The following is a 19,220-nucleotide window of genomic DNA, read 5'->3' as shown; positions in this document are numbered from 1 at the left end:
TCCAAAGATAGATTAAACAATCTAAGGAACTTGCAGCTTATAAACAACAAATAACATAGTAATTCTCTACGGCTTCAGTTTCACATCAAAGTCCTCTTCGTTTTTGTGTGCTGTTGGAAAATCTTTGCAAACACACAATGGCCAAGATGCCTGATGCCTTAGAGTGGGAGACAGTGTTAAGACTTAATCCAGTGGCGCTGCATGAATTAGAAAAATACAAAATAGATGAGATCTTCCATATGTTTACACTGACAGAAGAATGGGAAGTAAGTGACAAAGCAGAAGACGATATCATTCATGTCCTAAGAGTATGTCAGGCCCTGTTAAAAATCAAAGAGCAGGAGCTTAGCCTTGCCTTAAAGTTCCTTGACGAAGCTAGTGAGGATCATGGTAGAACTGAAAAAGGACTTCTGACAAAAGTGGAGAAGCTGGAACAACAACTCAAAGTATCTGGCACCAGATCAGAAACACGCCTTCTTAGAGAGGAGATTTACCAACTCAAGGACCGCCTGGAGGAAGCAAAGCAAGAATTGACAGAGTCACAGAAAAACATGGACAAAGAAAAAATTAGACGTAAGCTGTTGGCTAAGAGTTTAAAGAAGGCTGAAGATGAGGTTACGTCACTGAAAAAATCATGTAAAGAATTCAAATTTACACATAATGAGCTCCAGGAGGATATGGATTCTATTAAGGAAGAGCTAGAACAATTCCAAGAAAAGTACACTGAGAATGAGAGGATGCTCAAGTTATCAAATGAACACCTTAACCAAAGCTTAGAAGCCCTTAAGGAAGCCGAAAATGAAAATGAACACCTGAAGAAGCGAAATGAGTTGTATGAAGAAAATCTTTTGGCGGCTACGAAAGAAATTGAGACTCTGACAGATAACTATGATCACATGAAGAGAGCTATTCTCGAGTCTGATAAAACTGTCGACCAGCTAAGGACAGAGAGAGATCAGGCAAAGACGGAAGGCACTGAGTTGACAAATATGCTTCATAAAATGACTCAAGAGGCTGACTCATTAGTGGAAGCAATCTATGTCAAAGCAAAGGAATGGAAGAGAGTGCTCTCTAAGAAGGAAGGTGAAATTTTACTGCTCCAGCAGGTGATCCACAAGCAAAAGCTTGAGCTGCTTTCAGCCGAGCAGGACAAAAAACGTGTTATTGCTACACAGCAGATCATTAAAGAGCAAGAAAATCAAATGAAGCTCCTGAGTGAGCAAGTGAAGGAATATACAGGAGAAATCGAGAAGAGTATCCGGCACATTGGAGAGATAAAGGCAACTATAAAGAAAGACAGAGTTCTTTCTTCAATCTTGAACCAGGTAGAAGAGATGAGATCTAAGCTGGAAGCTGCAGAGAATACAGCAACAGAGGCAGAGAGGGAGCAAAAATTAGCCCAAGATCATGATTTGGAAAACCCCAAGGCCCTGGTTGAGACTTCAAACAGCTTGAGAAACCATATGTCAGGTACTTGTGGCGTACAAGGAGCTGCCGCAGGGGCTGAAGAGTGGAAAAATAGAATGAGAGTGAGAGAGTGTGAGGCAGAGACCATGACCAAGAAGATCCAACAGCTCTACATGAGAATAAATTACCTTGAAGAAGAAAATGATCATTTTAGAGACAGGCTTGGTTTGGATCCACAGCAACATCCTTTACTTCAAAAAGCAAATCAAGAGACTTACCACCGTCAGTCAGAAGCCAACACTAACAAGCATGAAAGATCAAGGAAAGACAAATGAAAACATAATACGGTGGGAGGATGACAAGAAATGGCAGGCCAAGAGAGCGAAGTGTATGTATATATAGCTATCTATGTATATATAGATAGATATATATAGATACATATGGAGAGAAAGAGAGAGATACATCATTTTAATATACACTCAGTAAAAAATCTCAATAAAATCATACATTTAAATTTCAGGTACTTCTTCCCTTTATTTTGTCCTCACAACAAAGGGTTTATAGCATGCAGCACAAATGTGAAAATAGAATGTTTGATAAAAAATATGGAAAATACTATCTTTTCCCATATAAGCAGACATAGATATTATTATTATATATGATATATTATGTATAAAATGTGCAATGTTGTAATACGTTATGTAAATTGTATCTTTTAGCTGGATTCATCTCAAATAAATGATGAAATGTCCTTTTGTCTGTGCATCCTTTACTTTCTTAACTGTTCACACACACCAGCACAGCCAGTCTTTTCATTTATGTATTACTAGGTATAATCTGCTAAACTGATCAAAACACACATGTTCTATCACTGGCATGTTTTTTTCTTTGCATGTTTTCTTCGTTATGTGACAAATGTGACAGATGTGCTGTCAGGACTTGAATAAGACTCCTGTCTCCTTATCATGTCTCGTTCTCCCGGTTGCTGTAAGGCTCTCTTCTGCCTCCCATCATGCTTTTTATAAAGAGCTGAAATAAGTTCCAAACACGTCATTTCAGTTAACGAATCAAAGGGTTGCTGGAATTTGAAAGTTGATTATCTGTTTGTCTTTCTGCCGATCTGTTTTTTTCTTCACCCAACTTGTCAATCATCTAATTCCCTTTAGGGTCAAATAAAGTTTAACTGACTTTTCTAGTGTAGACTGCACCTTCTGGAGGTGATAAAGAACCACAGCAGCCTTTGATGGAGATGCTTGGGTATATCTGTGATTACATTATGGGTGGATTGTTGTCTGCACTGTACATGTGTGAGGTTATTTTATTGATGTATAACTAATTTGGGCTATTCTTAAAAACTAAACCAGGGCAGGTGGCATTTGTGATGCATTGTTAGTTACACAGAGCAGTAATACAGTACCTCCACCTGACTGCATTATATCCTGTGATGATGCATGTATGTGAGGTCAGCAGCAGGACAAGCCTCTGCAGGTCATCTCTGTGTGTGTCTGTGTTATTAATCCATTACATCATCATTACATTGTCTGGGGACCTCACAATATCAGGCTATAACCTAGCTGAACCGTTAGATGCAGACATGCTCGAACGTGCAAAACAAAGCAAGTTTAAAACCCCACAGATGTGGTTTCTGATTTGTGTGCATGTAATGTTTGCATGTTTGACATACCAAGATGTCTCTGGTTAACACGTCTGAAGACCATAGAATGAATGTATAAAATGGTTGATATACTTTTTTTAAAGACTAAAGTGGTGGGTAAAACTAAATATTAGTTTGCGCAATTTATAAGAAAAGAAAAAAGTTATAAAAAGTAGCATTGGAAACATGCAGGCAGAATAATGGAGACTGCAAACATATCTAGAGCCTCGGCAATTTCATCTCCAGTCTACTAATTCCACTAGAATCTTGTCAAGTATGAGGTGACATCAATTATGAATGCCCTCTGTGATGCCTGAGGTGTTTGTTTTGTGTGTCTGAAAAATTGGGCCCTGGATTTGAAGAGGAGTGGGTTGGCAGGGTCGAATGTGTGTGCTGAGCCTCTCTCTCTCTTTCCTGTTACCCACCAATTTAGTTCTGGCAGTCAAAGAATAATGAGAGGAGTGGGAAGAAAGGAGAGCAAGAATGATAGAGGGATACAATACTAGATGGGGATCTTGAATAAAACATAAGAGAAAGAAAGAGATGGATGAATGATTAGGTTTGCCTTCCACCGCTGTTGATTAAAAGCCAGCACATACAGTACTGAGCATACCCGCATACTCGCATGTACACAGAGGCAACAAATGCAAGTGTTTTAAATCTGACACATGTATGGATATAAACTGTAATGTGAAAGTTTTACATATATAGTTTTACAAAACTAAGCAGAATACCGAAGCAGTGTGTGAAAAACTAAAGTACACACCATGATTCAGGAGCTTGTAGAACCACCTTTAGCAGCAACAGCTTGAAGAAGACTCTCACATCATTGTGAAAGAAATGTGGCCCACTGTTCCCTATAATGTTGCTTTGGCTCACTGAGGTTTGCAGGCATTCGATCAAGCACAGTTCTTTTTGAGGTCAAACAGTTTCAGTTCTAGACTAATCGGCCCACTGCAACACCTTTTCAGCCAGGTTGTTATGCCTTTATGCTTTGGATCATTTTTCTGTTGTTTGTCCCAATTTCAGCCAACCTTTAGCTGTTGGACAGACCTCGCTTTAAACTCTAGAAAAAAAGACTGTTCAGGTCCTGTAGCTGCAAAAAACAAGCCAGGACTTATAATCCCTCTCTGATTGATGGGCAGCCTTCATTTCTTCTCCAAGATCAGCGTTGATGTCTTTTCTAAACAATGGCGTTGTATAGTATGTTATGAGTGGTTTTTTAAAAAAATGTTAGATTTTTTTTCGTGTACTTTTAAAACCTGGTAAGGACTGGATAATATCTTTTCTTTTTAAATGATGTCCTGATACCTAAAACCTTAACACGGAAGGAGGGTGTACTTTGATTTTAACAGGACTCCACATTCATCCATGTATGTATATACACGCATTGAATAACCATGGAAATGATGACAATCATAATCATTATCACATTCACTGTAGCTCTTAACGCCTGGGCAGGCCCTACGTCCCCTCATGGCACCCCTGGGTGCGCCTTCTTGGGCAGGACTCTCCAGCTCCTGTCCCTGTCCAGAACCAGGGACCAGCTGGTCTGAACAGGCGCTGGTAATACCTCGGTTATTAGACTTGGGAATTGAAGACATTTCAACAAGCTGCAGCAAAGAAAACCCCACGGCCTTTTGTGTAAATTACATTGCTCTCACAAACAATTAAAATGTGACCAGTGGTAGGGGACTTTGGCTCTGTTAAATGCAGCCTTGATGACCTAGTTTCAGCTTGTCTTATGTGCTTGTCACCAAGAATTGCTGATTAGAATTTGATATTAAATATCTACCAAACAAACTAGTTTCCTTGTGCACTTCGCCAAAAAAAAACACCTCTCAGCATCTCTACCAGCAGGCTCTCCACAGTTTCCAGCTGATCCATGAGTCCACTTTGTTTTTCTCCTCAGCTGATGAATCTGATATGTGAAGAGCTTCGATCTGATCTTTGGCTGTTTGCTGCTGTCCTTGCCTGCTGTGTTCGTTTGCAGTAAGGCTTCCACTATTGATCATAGCAGATTGAATCCAGTTTTGTTTGATGAGGTGGGTACACATTTCGCAGGGTTTGTCCTTGTAAGATATAAGTTCGTTTGATTTGTCTGCACGAATGAATTAGACTTTTAAAGTCTTTCACTTTTTATTAACAGAAAACAAGCTTGTGTATATGTGTGTGTTTGCTTCAGTGCTATCACCCACAGTGGTGTAACAGCGCCCCCTATTGGCTAACATATCTCATTACATCCAATGTAAACAGCGAAGGGCAGGCTTGGATGTAATCTGCACCCGTTATTTTGGATCGACAGTCCTGGTCCGTCCAGGAGGCTTCTTTCAGGACCAGAAGGGAGCAGGAGCAGGCGGGGCCGGTGCCTTGAGTCGGACCCCAGCGGTAAGAACCGAACCTCACTGTGGCTGTTGTTGTTACCGTTTCTCGTAACGTTACTGATACGCATTTTGGCCTGCTGAGCTGACCCGCCCTGTGAACAAATAGCTATTATTTCGTTGTTGTACACTTACAGCAGCGAAACATCCAGTAAAGAAAGAATGAGTTGTGCAGAGGATGTTCAATTTCTGTCTTTGTTTAGTAACAATATGAGCGAATGCTGCAATGCTGCTACGTGATACGTAATATTTAAAAAAAACATCCAATATCTTTGTTCATAATGAGCTTCCCTCAGATATGAAAACATGACACTGTGAAATATTTACTACAAACCGGCAGAAACAGAGCTGTTCACATTGTGCCAACAATAAGGCCCCACCAACATGGCAGCGTGAAAAACTGCGCAAGTCGGTCCCCAAACACGTCACATCTACTTCAACAGCTGTACACACACACAATCACACACACACACACAATCACACACACAAACAGAAAAAAACACACATTTACAAGGTATGATGTTTATTTTGAGCTTATATACAAAAAATGAATCATTCACCTATTTTAAATTATTTACATTAAATATTTTACCGTTGTTTCTTGATATGTAACCACAAGATTAATCCGCATTATTACACTTTTGAAATTTCTAAATGAATTGTAACTTTGCTGGCCTTTTAGTGGCATAGCACCAGGGGCGGAAAAGACTAAATCGAAGTCAGCCACCATTAACTGTACTTCTCACTAACCTGCTGCCGCTGCTGTGATCGTTTGACTAGATATTGAATTATTAAGAACTTAATCGATGGCTTTCTGCCATGTGTCAATCCATTTGTACACATGAAGGTACAATTAGTGTCTTCCATACGGGATCTTTGTAAGGTCCTAAAAACACTCATGCAGATATGTTGACTTCCCCATCCAAAAAAACAGAACATTTTATCAATCAATAGTAATGCTGCAGGAGTGGGAAAAGAGAGGTAAGGATATTAGATTTTACTGAACTTGTTCAATCTCTCTTTATAATGTCTTGGTGTCGATTGGCACTACTCAAGTACACTGAACTGAATGTACATGACATCATGTTGAAACAGACTGCTTCTCTAGCAGCATAATAGTATTGATGGATTCTCATTACAGACAGTTCTCTAAATGAACCACTTAACCTCATAAACAACCAGCATCACACAAGTGCTTTTACAAAAGAAATACAGACTGTTATTCAGTTAAGTTAAGTTTGCAACACACTTTTGTTAAATACATATTTACATTCTTCTGTGGCTCGTTGCATTTTCCATATAATGCCTGCAATCTGCTTGTTGTCTTCCCAGGAGCACACATTGATCCCTGCAGCACGGACACCTCAAACGCCTCTCTGCCACCATGCACTCCTCAACCACATGTGCCGCTCTTCTGTATCTGCTGACTGGGGCTGTGGCGGCCATTCAGACCCCCCAGACAGGTGAGAAAGCCAGCGTAGCTGGCTCTGTGAAGCTCAGCAATGTTTAAGTCTGAGTGAGGAAAAAAAGTGAAGAATCAAGTATAACTTCTATCATAAGAGGGTTTCCTTAGTGTTAGAAAGAAGAGAGCAAAGTCGATGGATATTTTAGGAGCATCAGCTTGGTGGCTTTATCAAATGCCTGCTTTAGTAAAAGTGAGATGCTGCATAATAAGTATAAGAATGTGTAATAATAGCTTTTTGAGCTTAGCTGTAAGGGTCGAAGTGCAGAAACTTAGGGTAAGAAGAACAAAAATGTTTACTGAACATTAAGTGAGTAAACATTTTCCAGTAAACCCCACAAATAAGTACATTAGCCTTGTCAATGAGGATAGCATGTGCTCCATAAATGAGAAGGCACCTTCACAATGCCGGTCTCGTCTGATCAGCTGTCCCGAAGCAAATCTATTCAGTTTACATTTAAATGACACCGACAGGCAACAGGTACTCATTCGAAAATATAATCGCTGTCATTCATACCTAATAAATAATAAATACAGATAATCAAAATGGTTGCTGATTATCTTAAAATGCCGACGTATGGCCATCATCAATCTTTTTTTAATGCAACAGAGATGAGCAAGCAAACTTCTAAACAGGCAATGCAGCGATAGCTGACACATGAACTGTTTCCTCAGTGTTTCTGGATAAGCAGCAGGCCACTTCACTGATCTCCCGTCAGAGAAGGAATGTCGGAGGGTCATCCCCCACCACACTGGAGCAGGCCTGCATGGAGAGGGTGTGCAGCTATGAGGAGGCCAGAAAGTTCTTCCAGGACTCGTACCGCACGGTGAGCTCGCTGTCAAGTCTCTCCTTGTGCCACTTTTCAGTGAGTGCCAGAAGCTGTTCGCTTACCATGTGCAATTTCTCTTCCAGGATATTTTCTGGTCAGTCTATATTGGTAAGTGCTGTTTTGAAAGGACTCTCGATCCCTACACAATCATTAGCACTGCATTAGATCTTCTCATTAACTTGTTTCCTGCTCAGATGGAGACCAGTGTGCAGAGAACCCCTGCAAGAACGGAGCCATGTGTTCAGACAGCGTGGGAGGCTATGACTGCGTCTGCAAGTCAGGTTTCACTGGAGTCCACTGTGAAAATGGTGAGGAAGCATGTGAAGATGGTTGTTGAATGTTAGTTATTAGTTTTTTACTTTGCTCCACTTGTTTTAGTTTCTCTCTTTGTTTCCATATTGCAGACCAGACTCTTTGTACCCTGGAAAAGGGCAAGGGCTGCTCGCAGTTTTGTAAACCTGGCTACACGTCGTACCAGTGTTCCTGCGCCCGCGGATGGAAGCTCAGCCAAACGATCAAGGACAAGTGTGAGCCGGCAGGTATGTTTGTCATGTTTTCTTCAGCCAAAAATCCAACTGAATTAAAAATATAATAATAACAATGACCATTTTTATTTTTCTAGTTATCTTACAGTTTTGTGGCATCGTGACTTTACCAGTTCTAATGTCATCAGTTACAAAGAAAATAATAAATACCTTTAGCTGTCCATCGGTTTGATTGGAGACTTGTTTCCATTTAGCCAAACATTGATCTCGACTAAAAAAACGACAGACAATGTAAAGTTTTGGAGACTTTTCCCACTAAAATATCTAATTTTTTCCCCTTTAACTTGAACTTGTTTAGCTCATTATTGGTGGAATTTGTTTTTCAACTCAATTGGTTGACAGTAAAGAACTGCTGTGAAATGTTGGGATGATTAGAAATGAAAAGCAGTGTTTTCTGTGATATGAGTAAGAATCATTTAACTTTTTATCTTTTTTTTTTTTTCAGGGTAGGGGGTATATTGTCAATTGTTGTAGTTTCCTTGTGATGTGGTCTAAGTTTAGATTCCCGATATTCATTTCTTGCTTAGACTGTATCATGACAAAAAGTTAAGATACACTTTTGGAATAAAAGTAATCATAAATGTCTTCCTCTGTCAGTCCCATTCCCCTGTGGTAAGTTGAACAGTATGAGTCAGTGGGACAACAGACAATCCAGCAACACTCGTAACAACTTCGAAGGACTTGCCTGCACTTTTACAGAATGTCCTTGGCAGGTAAATACACACACTCTGGCTGATGCGTGATATGGCTGCTCCTTTAGGTGTCCATGCTGTGTTTCTGCAATACTTTCATCTTGCTTTGCAGGCTCTGCTGAAGAGTCCAGAGTCTGCAGGTTACTGTAGTGGAGTCATACTGAAAGAAAACCTGGTCTTGACTTCAGCTCAGTGTGCCAGCAAATACATCTCTTTCCAGGTAGCAGTTGGTGAGTAAACAAAATACTGGATCATACCATGAAAATAGCTACAACAACAACTATGCTCTGTTATTCAGGTTTGAAATGAGTTCCATCATGACTTTCAACCATATAACCAGTACTGATGCTACTATGTGTGGTTAGAGTGAATGGTCTAAGCTTTCCCCTGGGAAAATGTATGGTTTTTACTAAAATGTTCAAAAATTGTCTATTTATTGACATTATTTTTCTGCCTGTGAAGCTAGTATTATCATGATGAGCCAGTGTATATGTTTGAATTCATGTGCAGGTTTCATCACATTCAATTATTTTAGCTTCACAAGATTTAAAATTTTTTTTAAACTTATTTTCAGATAGAATATTCCCCAAATAAACGGACAAAGTGTGTACAGTGTCTTAGATTTAGTGGCATCTAGTGGCAAAGTTGTTGATTGGAACCAACCCCTCTCCCCATCCTCCCCTTCTAAGCATGTAAGAAAAATGGTGGATGCTAAAGTCAGAAAACTGCAAAAGGCCTACACCAGTGTTGGGTTAGTTTTTGGCGGACATCAATTCTTCAAATGATTCTGATTCAGTTTCATATTGATTTTCTGCCGATATAGCTTCCAAGACCCGATTAGTATTATATGTTGTAAAATGTTAGTTGTCATAAAGCTGTCACACAATCCAGTTACAAATGACCAAAGCTTACACGAGTAAAGAATTATTTAAGTACAAAAATGCTCTATCAGGTAAACGCCATGCGAGCAAGTCATGTTGAATTAAACTTCAGTTACATTAATAGCAGCTGTGTTCAATATATTTAATATTATTCTTGTTTTTACTTTTTCATTAAGTCAGTTGTTAAGGTGCTAATTTGAAATTTCACAAAGTTTTAGTATCTGAAAATTAAACTGATTTGAACTCTTTTGTCTTTTCTTATCTGCTCCCCCTCAGGCAAGCGCAGCACCAACGATGAAGAGGGACAGCAGACACTGTATGTGAAAACAGTCAGTAACCATCCCCGTTATGTGGCAGGGCGTCCTGAAAATGACCTTGCTTTGATCGAGCTTCGCGACCGCATCGTCTTCAAGAAAAATGTAGTCCCTGCCTGTTTGCCAGAAAGAGACTTTGCCGAGAGCGTGTTGATGTCAGGAGAGTTCCCAGCTGTTGTCACTGGCTGGAAAGAACAGGTTTCTGCTTTCCAGGGCCCGCTCACCATTAACCAGCTGGAGTACAGCAATCTGGCTCAGTGTCTGAACACACACCCTAACCTGATGACCAATAAAATGGGCTGCACCACTCTCCGGACCAATGCCGACTGCACCATGAGCTCTGGCAGCCCCTTGCTCACCCTGTATAGGGGGGTGTTCTTCCTCACTGGGGTGGTGAACCAGCCAGAAGGGGCTGACTGCAGCAAAGGCTACATCTTCCAAAAAGTATCACGTCACCTCGGCTGGCTGCAGTCTCTCATGCGTTGACGTTAGATGGGGTAGTCAGGAGACACAGGCAGATACATTATTGAATACAGATTTAGATAGAACAGTAAATCTGATCAATTTTCCTCCTTGTACTTTGAACTTGTCATTAGCTTTTGTGTGTCTTTTAAGCGTATCCATAACAAGATATACATCATATACACTGGTATCCATCCAAGTTATTCTTTCACTCTGTGCACTTCTTCATTCATCCACAAGGTGGCTCTCTGTCAACGTTGTTGCATGAGTCTAACATTAAAATGCAGTAAGACATTTAAATTATTCAGCATGTGTTTGTGATGTGAACATGCCTTTAAATAACTTTTAAGTGTCGTTATTTTAGCAACAACTGTACTGGTTGAGATGCACCATATAACACTGGTAATCCTGTTCCTTGAATGTATTAAATCATAACATCACTCCTTTTGTCAGCTCTTTTACTGCTTTAGAAAGATGCAGAGAACAGAGCAGTTCTCGTGTTTCAATATGTGAACTTTTGGAAGAACAAGTAAAATGTTACAGAGGAAACGTACATACATGTGGATGAGACTTGAGAAGGGGACCATAAAGAACAAAACATGGACCTTAGTGCACAATATCACAATGGTAAATATAACTTCAAAGCAATCTAACCTAGTCTACACAACCACAAGTTTCATCTGCATTAAACCCATAAAATCATGAGAAACTGCTCCACAGAGTGAAATAATGGAATAAGAAGAAGAAATGAAACGTGAGAGTTGGAGGACAATGAGTGACATAGTCAGTAAATTCATTCTGCACTGATTTGGTTCTGTTTTAATCCTCCAGTCAGATATTAATAGATTAAATAATTTAAATATTTTTTTTACAACAATTGTAATGCAAAGTAGAAGCAGAGGCTAAGACGTTTCCATGGAATAACCCAGTGTGGCTTTGTTTAATCATGCTTTAATACTGGTGCTAAAGTTAGATATATAAGAAAGTGATGGTAATATGCACTTGCCTTTTTAATCTGCCATCCCCCAGTAGCAGATAGAGAACAGGGACAGAGGGCTTGTTTATTTGGAATATGTTAGTGTAGTCTGCCTTATATTATCCTCATTGAGCCATCATTTGACCCAAGTTTGCATACGTCACACACTGTTGCCCAATTATGGCTCTGAATTAACGGTAGTCATACTGAGCTGTGTATTGATCAATCCATGGTGCTGTCTGTGGTCCTGAAGTCATGGAAAGAATTTGTAATTGAGCACAGCTTTCTCAGTCCTGCCCCTCTGTAGGTTTTTTTTTTTTAATCTCAGACCTATATTTTTTCCTAAACGATAAACTATAAAACTTAATTCTATGATAAATTGTCAACCACATGCTCAATGGAAAAGCGTCACCAAAATAATCAAAGTGGCTCCATGTGGTCACAGAAGCTAATAGAGACACACTGCTGCCAGTAGTATTTCTATCATTTTGGTGGTTGAGCATGGTGGTTGTCCTATTGAGCCTCTGTCTCTCAGTTATTATGAAAAAAGAATTAGAGTGGCAAAACATGATATCAGAGCCATGTTTGCCATCCTATTAGAATGCTAATGTTTGCTAACTAGCATTTAAAAAGAAAATCCTTCTGACATTTACAGGTGTGTATGTCTTGTGGCTTTGAAGTAGAACAAGCTAATATTTTTTAACTAATGATAGCGTATGATCAGAAATCTTTGCCTAAAACTACGGGTGAGAAGAAAAAAGCAAAAATAAACAGAATGGGTGAAAGTAAGAGTATCATTAAGACAAACAAGAACAAAGTCTTAACGTTTATAGATCATCGTGAGTTAGGCAAGTTGTAGATTTTATATTCTACCAAATGTAAAAACACTGAAACTTTAGAGCAGATAGGTATGGTATAAAGTATTTTGGACCATTTGGATAAAGTAGAAATCTCAACAGACAAAACTCAAGTAGTAACAGGTCCCCTTTTTGCCCCATGCAGACTATAGTAGCTTGCCCCCCTGTTACATACCCCTGTGTTGTCTGGCAACATTTTCCCACGGACACTCACCCTCAGCAGTCTTCTCACAGCCTCTCTGGTGGAAAAGGCCAGGATCATATCATGCAGGCAGAGAAAAGGAGAGACAGAAGAATGGGCAAGAGAGGGAGCAAGAGACGCCACATTGCAAAAAAACCTGGCCTGCCACTTTACATCGGGAGCTTGAAAAGAACAGCTCGGAAAGCTGGGGCCCACGTTGGCTGTTGCCATGGTACTCACCAAGGAGATGGCTCCTTGCTCCCAAAAATGGCTGTGCTCCTTTACTGGGCCGTCCAGCGGAGATTAATTTGAGTGGAGCTCCTTCCTTCCTGAGTCTGGTCCTGCTCTCGAGTCCTGCCAGGTCCATTTATATGATCAAGCTTTCAGAGACAAGTGAAAACTCACACTGAGCTCGATGAATTCAAACTCACACTTCATCAGCTCAGAAGTGCTGAATTAAGATGGATATATGTAACACTGACATGCCTAACAGCCCCCACATTGGTTTAATTCAATTATTGAATTCAGCCTGAAATCTGAGGAAATGGGCAGACAAGGATGTGATGGGGATGTATGACAAACTGAGAAAGCAAAATGCTGAGATAAAATGAAGGAAGCTGGCATATATGAAGAGAAACTTTATTTGTGCTGCTGAAACAGAGATGAAGCCAGTGACTGTGTGGACAGATTGATGGACCTACCATATTAGACATTCATGAAATGGCCTCGGAGAGAAACATTAACAACTCCATTACGACTGGAGGTCAGTGAAACTCGATGTAAAAGCTTTGTTAATCAAATATTACTATTATTGAACGAGATTGCTGGAAAGGGTTGATAAACTAAAAACTTACAACAATACGTCAGTGGTACATCACCACATCTGGCCAGTGCCCTATTAAATCAATAATCCTTAACTCTCCCCAAACCACAAAATAGTTGCATGCTGTGACCTCAAATCCTTCCTATCCTGTGTGTGTATGTGTGTGTGTATGTGTGTATGTGTGTGTGTGAGAGCTTGTATGTATACATGCATGGTTATTTTGGGGGGTTGGCATCAAATAGCAGACTTTGGGAAGGATTATCTGTCTGTGTGGAGTCCACACACAGGGGTTAGCTGTTTTTTATTACCATTGGGGGAAGATTGAATAAAAAATCTGAATATGTGTGCAATGAGCACTACCATTTGTGATGGCATATCTATGATCTTGTCCCATAGGCCCCACATCTGAAACATCAATGTACCCAATCTTTTATCTTCTCAGTACTCCCCGACATGAAGCTCTCCATTCAGGCTGGATGGTAAAGCTTCTACCCTCCACCCACCCACTCTGCACAACGCCAGACAGAGCTGCTTCTACTTGATTGGGTAATTGTTCAGAAGGGTGGAGGTAACACAAGACCTCAAGAGGCTACAACTTGGGCAGAAGGAAGTGGCCGAAAGAAAAAGAATGAGGCAGGCTGTAGAATTTTATATAACTCAGCTGCTGTCAGATTTCTCCCTGACTTGTTTGACAACATTAATGCATAGCCAGGAGCATATTCGTCTTCACTGGGTCATATCTTTCCATACATTAAATATTCTGTTTTGTGCTAAATGTGTCAGAATGCCAACATGCTCACAGTGAATATTTCAACATGCCATTATTTAGCAGCCCTACTGTAATGTTTAAAAAGCTGACTATCTGAGTGCAGCATGCGAGCATATGAGAATGTATGCCCATTAACACTGGTTGAAGTTCACAAACATTGCTAATAAGCATGTTATAACATGAACATAATGATTGCAAAAATAACCATAGTTCAAAACATTTATAAAACATGCGATGAGCAGTAAAACATGAGTATCAGCGTGTTTGCAAAAAATGGGTCATGGGTCATAATCCAGTTGTTTGAGATCCTTTAGTGTGGCTTCAAGCGCTGCATGCTCTACAGACTGATATTGCTATCCTGGGAGACACGCCTCTACAATATTTACCAATCACCAAACCTCCAACACCTCTGCTGCTATAAGAAAAGATTGTCCATTCATCTTAGCCTCAATGACGTTTCTGTATCCCAGTGTCTTTTTTCTGTCCTCTGTGACATTTCTGCTCTGCTGATAATAAAAGGGCATTCTTTACTCACCTCTAACCAGTCCTCGGCCTTGTAGTTTAGACAGGCTTTAAAGACAATATGTCACTTTCAGCATATGGACCTGGTGACTGCATGATAGCAGAGTAAGGTAAATCCTGGAGCTGCCTTTATTCCACTGACCTCACCCTGACCTTTCGTGGCTTAAATCCTGTTTAGACCCATTGAGAAACCGGAGGAGCTGACAGCAGGGTCTTCAAGGCTCACTGAATGAAGACAAGTGCACAACAGTCCGTGGTGTGGTCTTTGAAGAGGTCAGATAAGACCAGGTCTGTATGTGTGTGTGTGTGCCGTAAATGTTTGTTAGTGCCTCTCTGTATTCTGGACAACATGAAAATCTGCTGTGGGTTGTTTCAAGTTAACCTGAATATGTGGCAATTAGATGAACCTTAGCAACTCTTCACTTTCTGTGGGGATACCTCTCAGGGTTTTGACCTATGAAAGCTTAAGGATTCTGAGGAGATGCAGGGTTTAAGTCAGCATGGTGGAGAGATACGGTCTGCATTTCTCTGCTTAACATGTGACCAGGTCAGCACAGTATGAACAGTGTAACTATGGGCTACCTTTGTGAATTAGTTGGCTTTTCCAAGAAGTTTGGAAGATATTTTCTTTAAAAACTAAATTAAAGAAACAGGGACTAAGATAGCATCACATTTAGCCGTAGTCCTAAAACTAGATCGATCATGTGATGTCACTTGAGTGATTTGCCAAGATGTGTATATGTCCAATTTGAGGCATTTCTTTTTAAGCATGCAAACTCAACTGAAAATTGTAAGTTGTGGGTGTTACGAGACATAAAATTGCCCGGCAGGCTGAGCTCCAGAAACATCTACAGACCAGAAGAAAAGACAGAGGAGAGGAAACGAGTGCTGGGATTATTGGTGAGTTTACGGATAACATGGAGGTGTAGCAGCCTCACAAACACACAGACCCGCGTAATGGACAAAGACAATGCATGCATTCCTAATGCCTGCACAGCTGTTAAACTGATGATTTTGTGTAACTCAAGCCTAAACCTGCAGCACTCAAATTACAGTATGTTGTTCTAAGTTCTTATTTCATACATCATAGTTGGTGCATGTAATATTTCAATCAAACTTGATGAGTGTTTTTAATATGAAAATAACTGTTAAGCTGAATCTTTTTTCCTCATTAGACAGCACGATATTACACTTCACATCCTGTGTCTCAGATTCACTGCAGTCACTTTAAAGTGGGATGCGTCTCTGGAAAAGTTAGACGCTCTTCCTGCTCATTTTGGACACCTGCATCCTGTCATAGTTAAGACATCCTGTGAGGTCACATGCTTTCCTTCTGATACTTGTCTTTGGAAACAGATGCAGCATGCAAGCCTGTATGGTGGCCACCCTGCTGTCACTATGTGTTTTGTTGTGTGGAGCCAAGCAGGGCCTTGACAAGACGAGGTAACCTCCGGACAGAGAGCAATGAAGGAAGTATCAGAGAAAGAAAAGGAAGGATGTGAACAAAGACAATAAATAATATTGGCGGTTTCAAACTTTGGAAATAAAATTTGAGATAAAAATAAAAAAGCACAACAAATATAGTTATGAGCCAAAAGGAAATAAGACCGACAGCACCTGTGATGCTGCTGTTCTACACAAGACGCTTTGAAAGCATATGCTGTACTCATTAAAGGACAATAACTCACACAGGTTGAGCCAAAGTTAGTCTAAAGCCTGTCAGTAAAGTTATATCAGTCACCGACTTATCCTCACACATGATCACACTGATCCAGAGTTACCTTGTCACCATCTATAAATACTCAGTTCTCCACTGGCTGCTTTTATCTGAACCTCGAGCAGATGTACATGTGGACATTCAACTACAGTTTGAGCTTGATTTACACAGGGAGTCAAAATCCCCTCTTACAGTTCCAGTAATAAGGTAAATAACACTGAGAAACTTGTATTCCCAGTTCAGAGTTGTAACATGGAATTTTGAAAACCAAGTGATCCGTCTGCAGGTTTAGTTGTAGTAAACCTAAAGGTGTATTAGGCAGAATTATTCCAGAATCGCTGTTTCACATGTACATGCAAATTCAGACTCCATCAGCAGATGGTTCCTATGATGTTGAGTGGAGACGTGAACATGTATGCATTACATTTATTTCTCTGATTTATTGCTTTGTTTGGTAACTGACCACAGTCGATCATACTTCCATTGTTACGTTGCACTCAATGACAGCTGGGAATTAGGAATTTCCCCTTTCTGATATGTGAAAAATTAAGAAAATAAACAAACCACAGTTTTCAGTGTCAATGACTTTTGTAAGGTTTGCAGAAAAGGCAGCTTGGCCAAAAAAAGCATGAAAGCTTTTATTTCTTTATCTTATTCGCTTGGCCAAAGTGATGTAATCTTGAGTTTCAGCATCTAATTTACAGCAAATGCATCATTACGCTGCAGTGACAAATGTTTATGACTGTTGTCCTTACTTACTGGATATGCTCTGTGGGTTGCAAAGCTGACAATGTATGAGATGTCCTGGTTGGGAATACTGTACTAAAAAGTGCTTATATTTGCTTGTAAAATTAACAGAATGGGTGCCTAAATCAGTAAATATTTCACATCGCAGATAATGCTACAGCATAAGAAAGGTCAAACTAGCCAGCTAGTCTCCCAGCCATCCTGCACTCCAATAGCCTTTTGACAAAAACTTTGATCATTATTGTAGTCTCTGTTTTATTCATCGACCACCTGTCCTTCAACATGATTGACAAAACAGAAATCTTACTATCCCATTTATGTACAAAGTACAGGAAGGCCTACAAAGTGGGTGCATGTGCTAGCAGTAGCTGCAAACCAGAGATTTCTGGATACGTCTTTTTATTTTCTTAAACAACTTTTCATTTTATAAATTGCACCTTTGGCCAAAGTTCATTTTTAGGCATTCATAAAATGGCCTTTTGAGAGCTGCACCTTTTCAAAGCTAAATAGTTTCTTTAAGTTTGATAACTGGGCCTGTTATGTTATGTTACTAATGAGTCATTTCTTGGTTAATGATAAGAGCTTGAATAAGGGGAACTGGACTTCTTTTTGGATCTTGAAGACGTTTCCCCTCTCATCCGTGTCACGTTTTGAGTTTTGTTTTGTCATGTTTTCAGGTCTTGGTTCATTCTCGTCATGTTTTTTCCCGCCACGTTAAGTTTCACTCACGGCACCTGTTTCTGTTCCGCAGCTGCACCTCATCATTAATCACCTCCCACAGTACTTAGTTTCCAGGTTCACTCATATCATTGCAAAATCCTCACCTTACCTTCCATGTCCAAGTCATGTTTTTCTCACAGGCTCGTCAGGTCAGGTTTTTTGCCTCATAGTCTTGTCTTGTTTGTTTATTCATAGTCTTGTTTATTTATTCCTAGCCTTGTTTTGTTATTTCACATTTAAGATTTTTGATAATCGGCTCAGCCGCGTCCTTTGTTCTTGCCTTGTGCTTTTTGTTAATAAATCTAAGTTTTTTGAAGTTCCGCATCTGGGTCCTCCCTCCGCACCACGAACTCTGACAATCTGAAAGGCTTCTTCAGCTATGAACTAGTTTTTGGTTTTTGTAGGTCTACCTACATCTCAAGGAAAAGGGACACTCTTTCGAGGACAGTAAAGTACACATTCTGGACAGAGAAGACAGATGGTTTGAGAGAAGAGTCAAGGAAGCCATCTATCCTAAACTGGACAAACCGCCTTTGAAGTTTTAGGTTTAGGTATCACCTTCCCAGCACCTACAATGCAGCACTGTCTCTCCTCCCTGGGCAGTTTTACAGCCATTCACACCTTGGATCCTGTGACCAAAATTGCCCTTTCAGGCAGGTAGACAATTCACAGGCGATAATGACTGAAACAACATGCATACTGGCCAGTGGGTTCAGAGACACATGTGACTTTAACAACTATCTCTGTTTATAAGCTGATACTCACCACCATCTAGTTTAGAACTGAAAAAGCATTTGGGATGAGAGGTGAAACGTCTTCAAGATCCAAGATGTCATCAGGTTTCCCTTATTCCAGCTCTTATAATTACCATGACCAGGATGACTGAGAATCTTCATCAACAAAGAACGATGCTGGAAATTTCATGACTGCACCCATGTAATGCGGGACCCTCCTCCTTTTTATTTTTCTGCCTTTTCCTATTTTCTTCTGCTAAACATCGGCAACACCCATTTTCCAAGTTCTCACTAGCCATATCCACCAAATACACACAAACTTCTCTGTTGAGTGAATGATAATGGAGATAATGGAAATATATATATATTTTAATTTTATTTATGTGGTTTTCAGGTTTCCTTTGTTGAAAACTGTAAAAAGACTAATGCACGCCTCTGCACTTGAGTAATATTTTCTTGCACAAACATAAATAAAAAGACGGATTTGGTCTTTGTGATGTGTTTCCCAGATGCTCATGACGGGAGGAGACCTTGACGGGGACTATT

At 40.1% G+C, this 19,220-nt stretch overlaps 1 protein-coding gene across 1 annotated transcript; it reads left to right on the top strand.

The window, feature by feature from the left end:
* Positions 1 to 5,314: 5,314 nt before the first annotated feature.
* Positions 5,315 to 11,069, top strand: proza (protein Z, vitamin K-dependent plasma glycoprotein a). Its single transcript, XM_072368718.1, has 9 exons — positions 5,315 to 5,449; positions 6,775 to 6,905; positions 7,580 to 7,731; positions 7,818 to 7,842; positions 7,929 to 8,042; positions 8,139 to 8,273; positions 8,877 to 8,992; positions 9,084 to 9,201; positions 10,129 to 11,069. The coding sequence occupies exons 2-9, from the start codon at positions 6,827 to 6,829 to the stop codon at positions 10,650 to 10,652; spliced, it is 1,263 nt and encodes a 420-aa protein (XP_072224819.1). The 5' UTR covers positions 5,315 to 5,449; positions 6,775 to 6,826; the 3' UTR covers positions 10,653 to 11,069.
* Positions 11,070 to 19,220: the final 8,151 nt, after the last annotated feature.

Source organism: Leuresthes tenuis, unplaced genomic scaffold, assembly GCF_036924035.1.
Source record: "Leuresthes tenuis unplaced genomic scaffold, fLeuTen1.0.hap1 SCAF_17, whole genome shotgun sequence".
In the NCBI taxonomy this organism is placed as follows: Eukaryota; Metazoa; Chordata; class Actinopteri; order Atheriniformes; family Atherinopsidae; genus Leuresthes; species Leuresthes tenuis.
Note: the sequence above shows the minus strand (reverse complement) of the source record. Positions and strands in the feature narration are given on the sequence as shown.

What these genes read in the sequence shown, in the direction of transcription:
- proza (XM_072368718.1), top strand. Translation starts at nt 6,827, where the DNA reads ATGCACTCCTCAACCACATGTGCCGCTCTTCTGTATCTGCTGACTGGG. An exon ending in CATTCAGACCCCCCAGACAG is followed by an intron (nt 6,906 to 7,579) that starts GTGAGAAAGCCA and finishes CTGTTTCCTCAG; the next exon opens with TGTTTCTGGATAAGCAGCAG. An exon ending in GGACAAGTGTGAGCCGGCAG is followed by an intron (nt 8,274 to 8,876) that starts GTATGTTTGTCA and finishes TTCCTCTGTCAG; the next exon opens with TCCCATTCCCCTGTGGTAAG.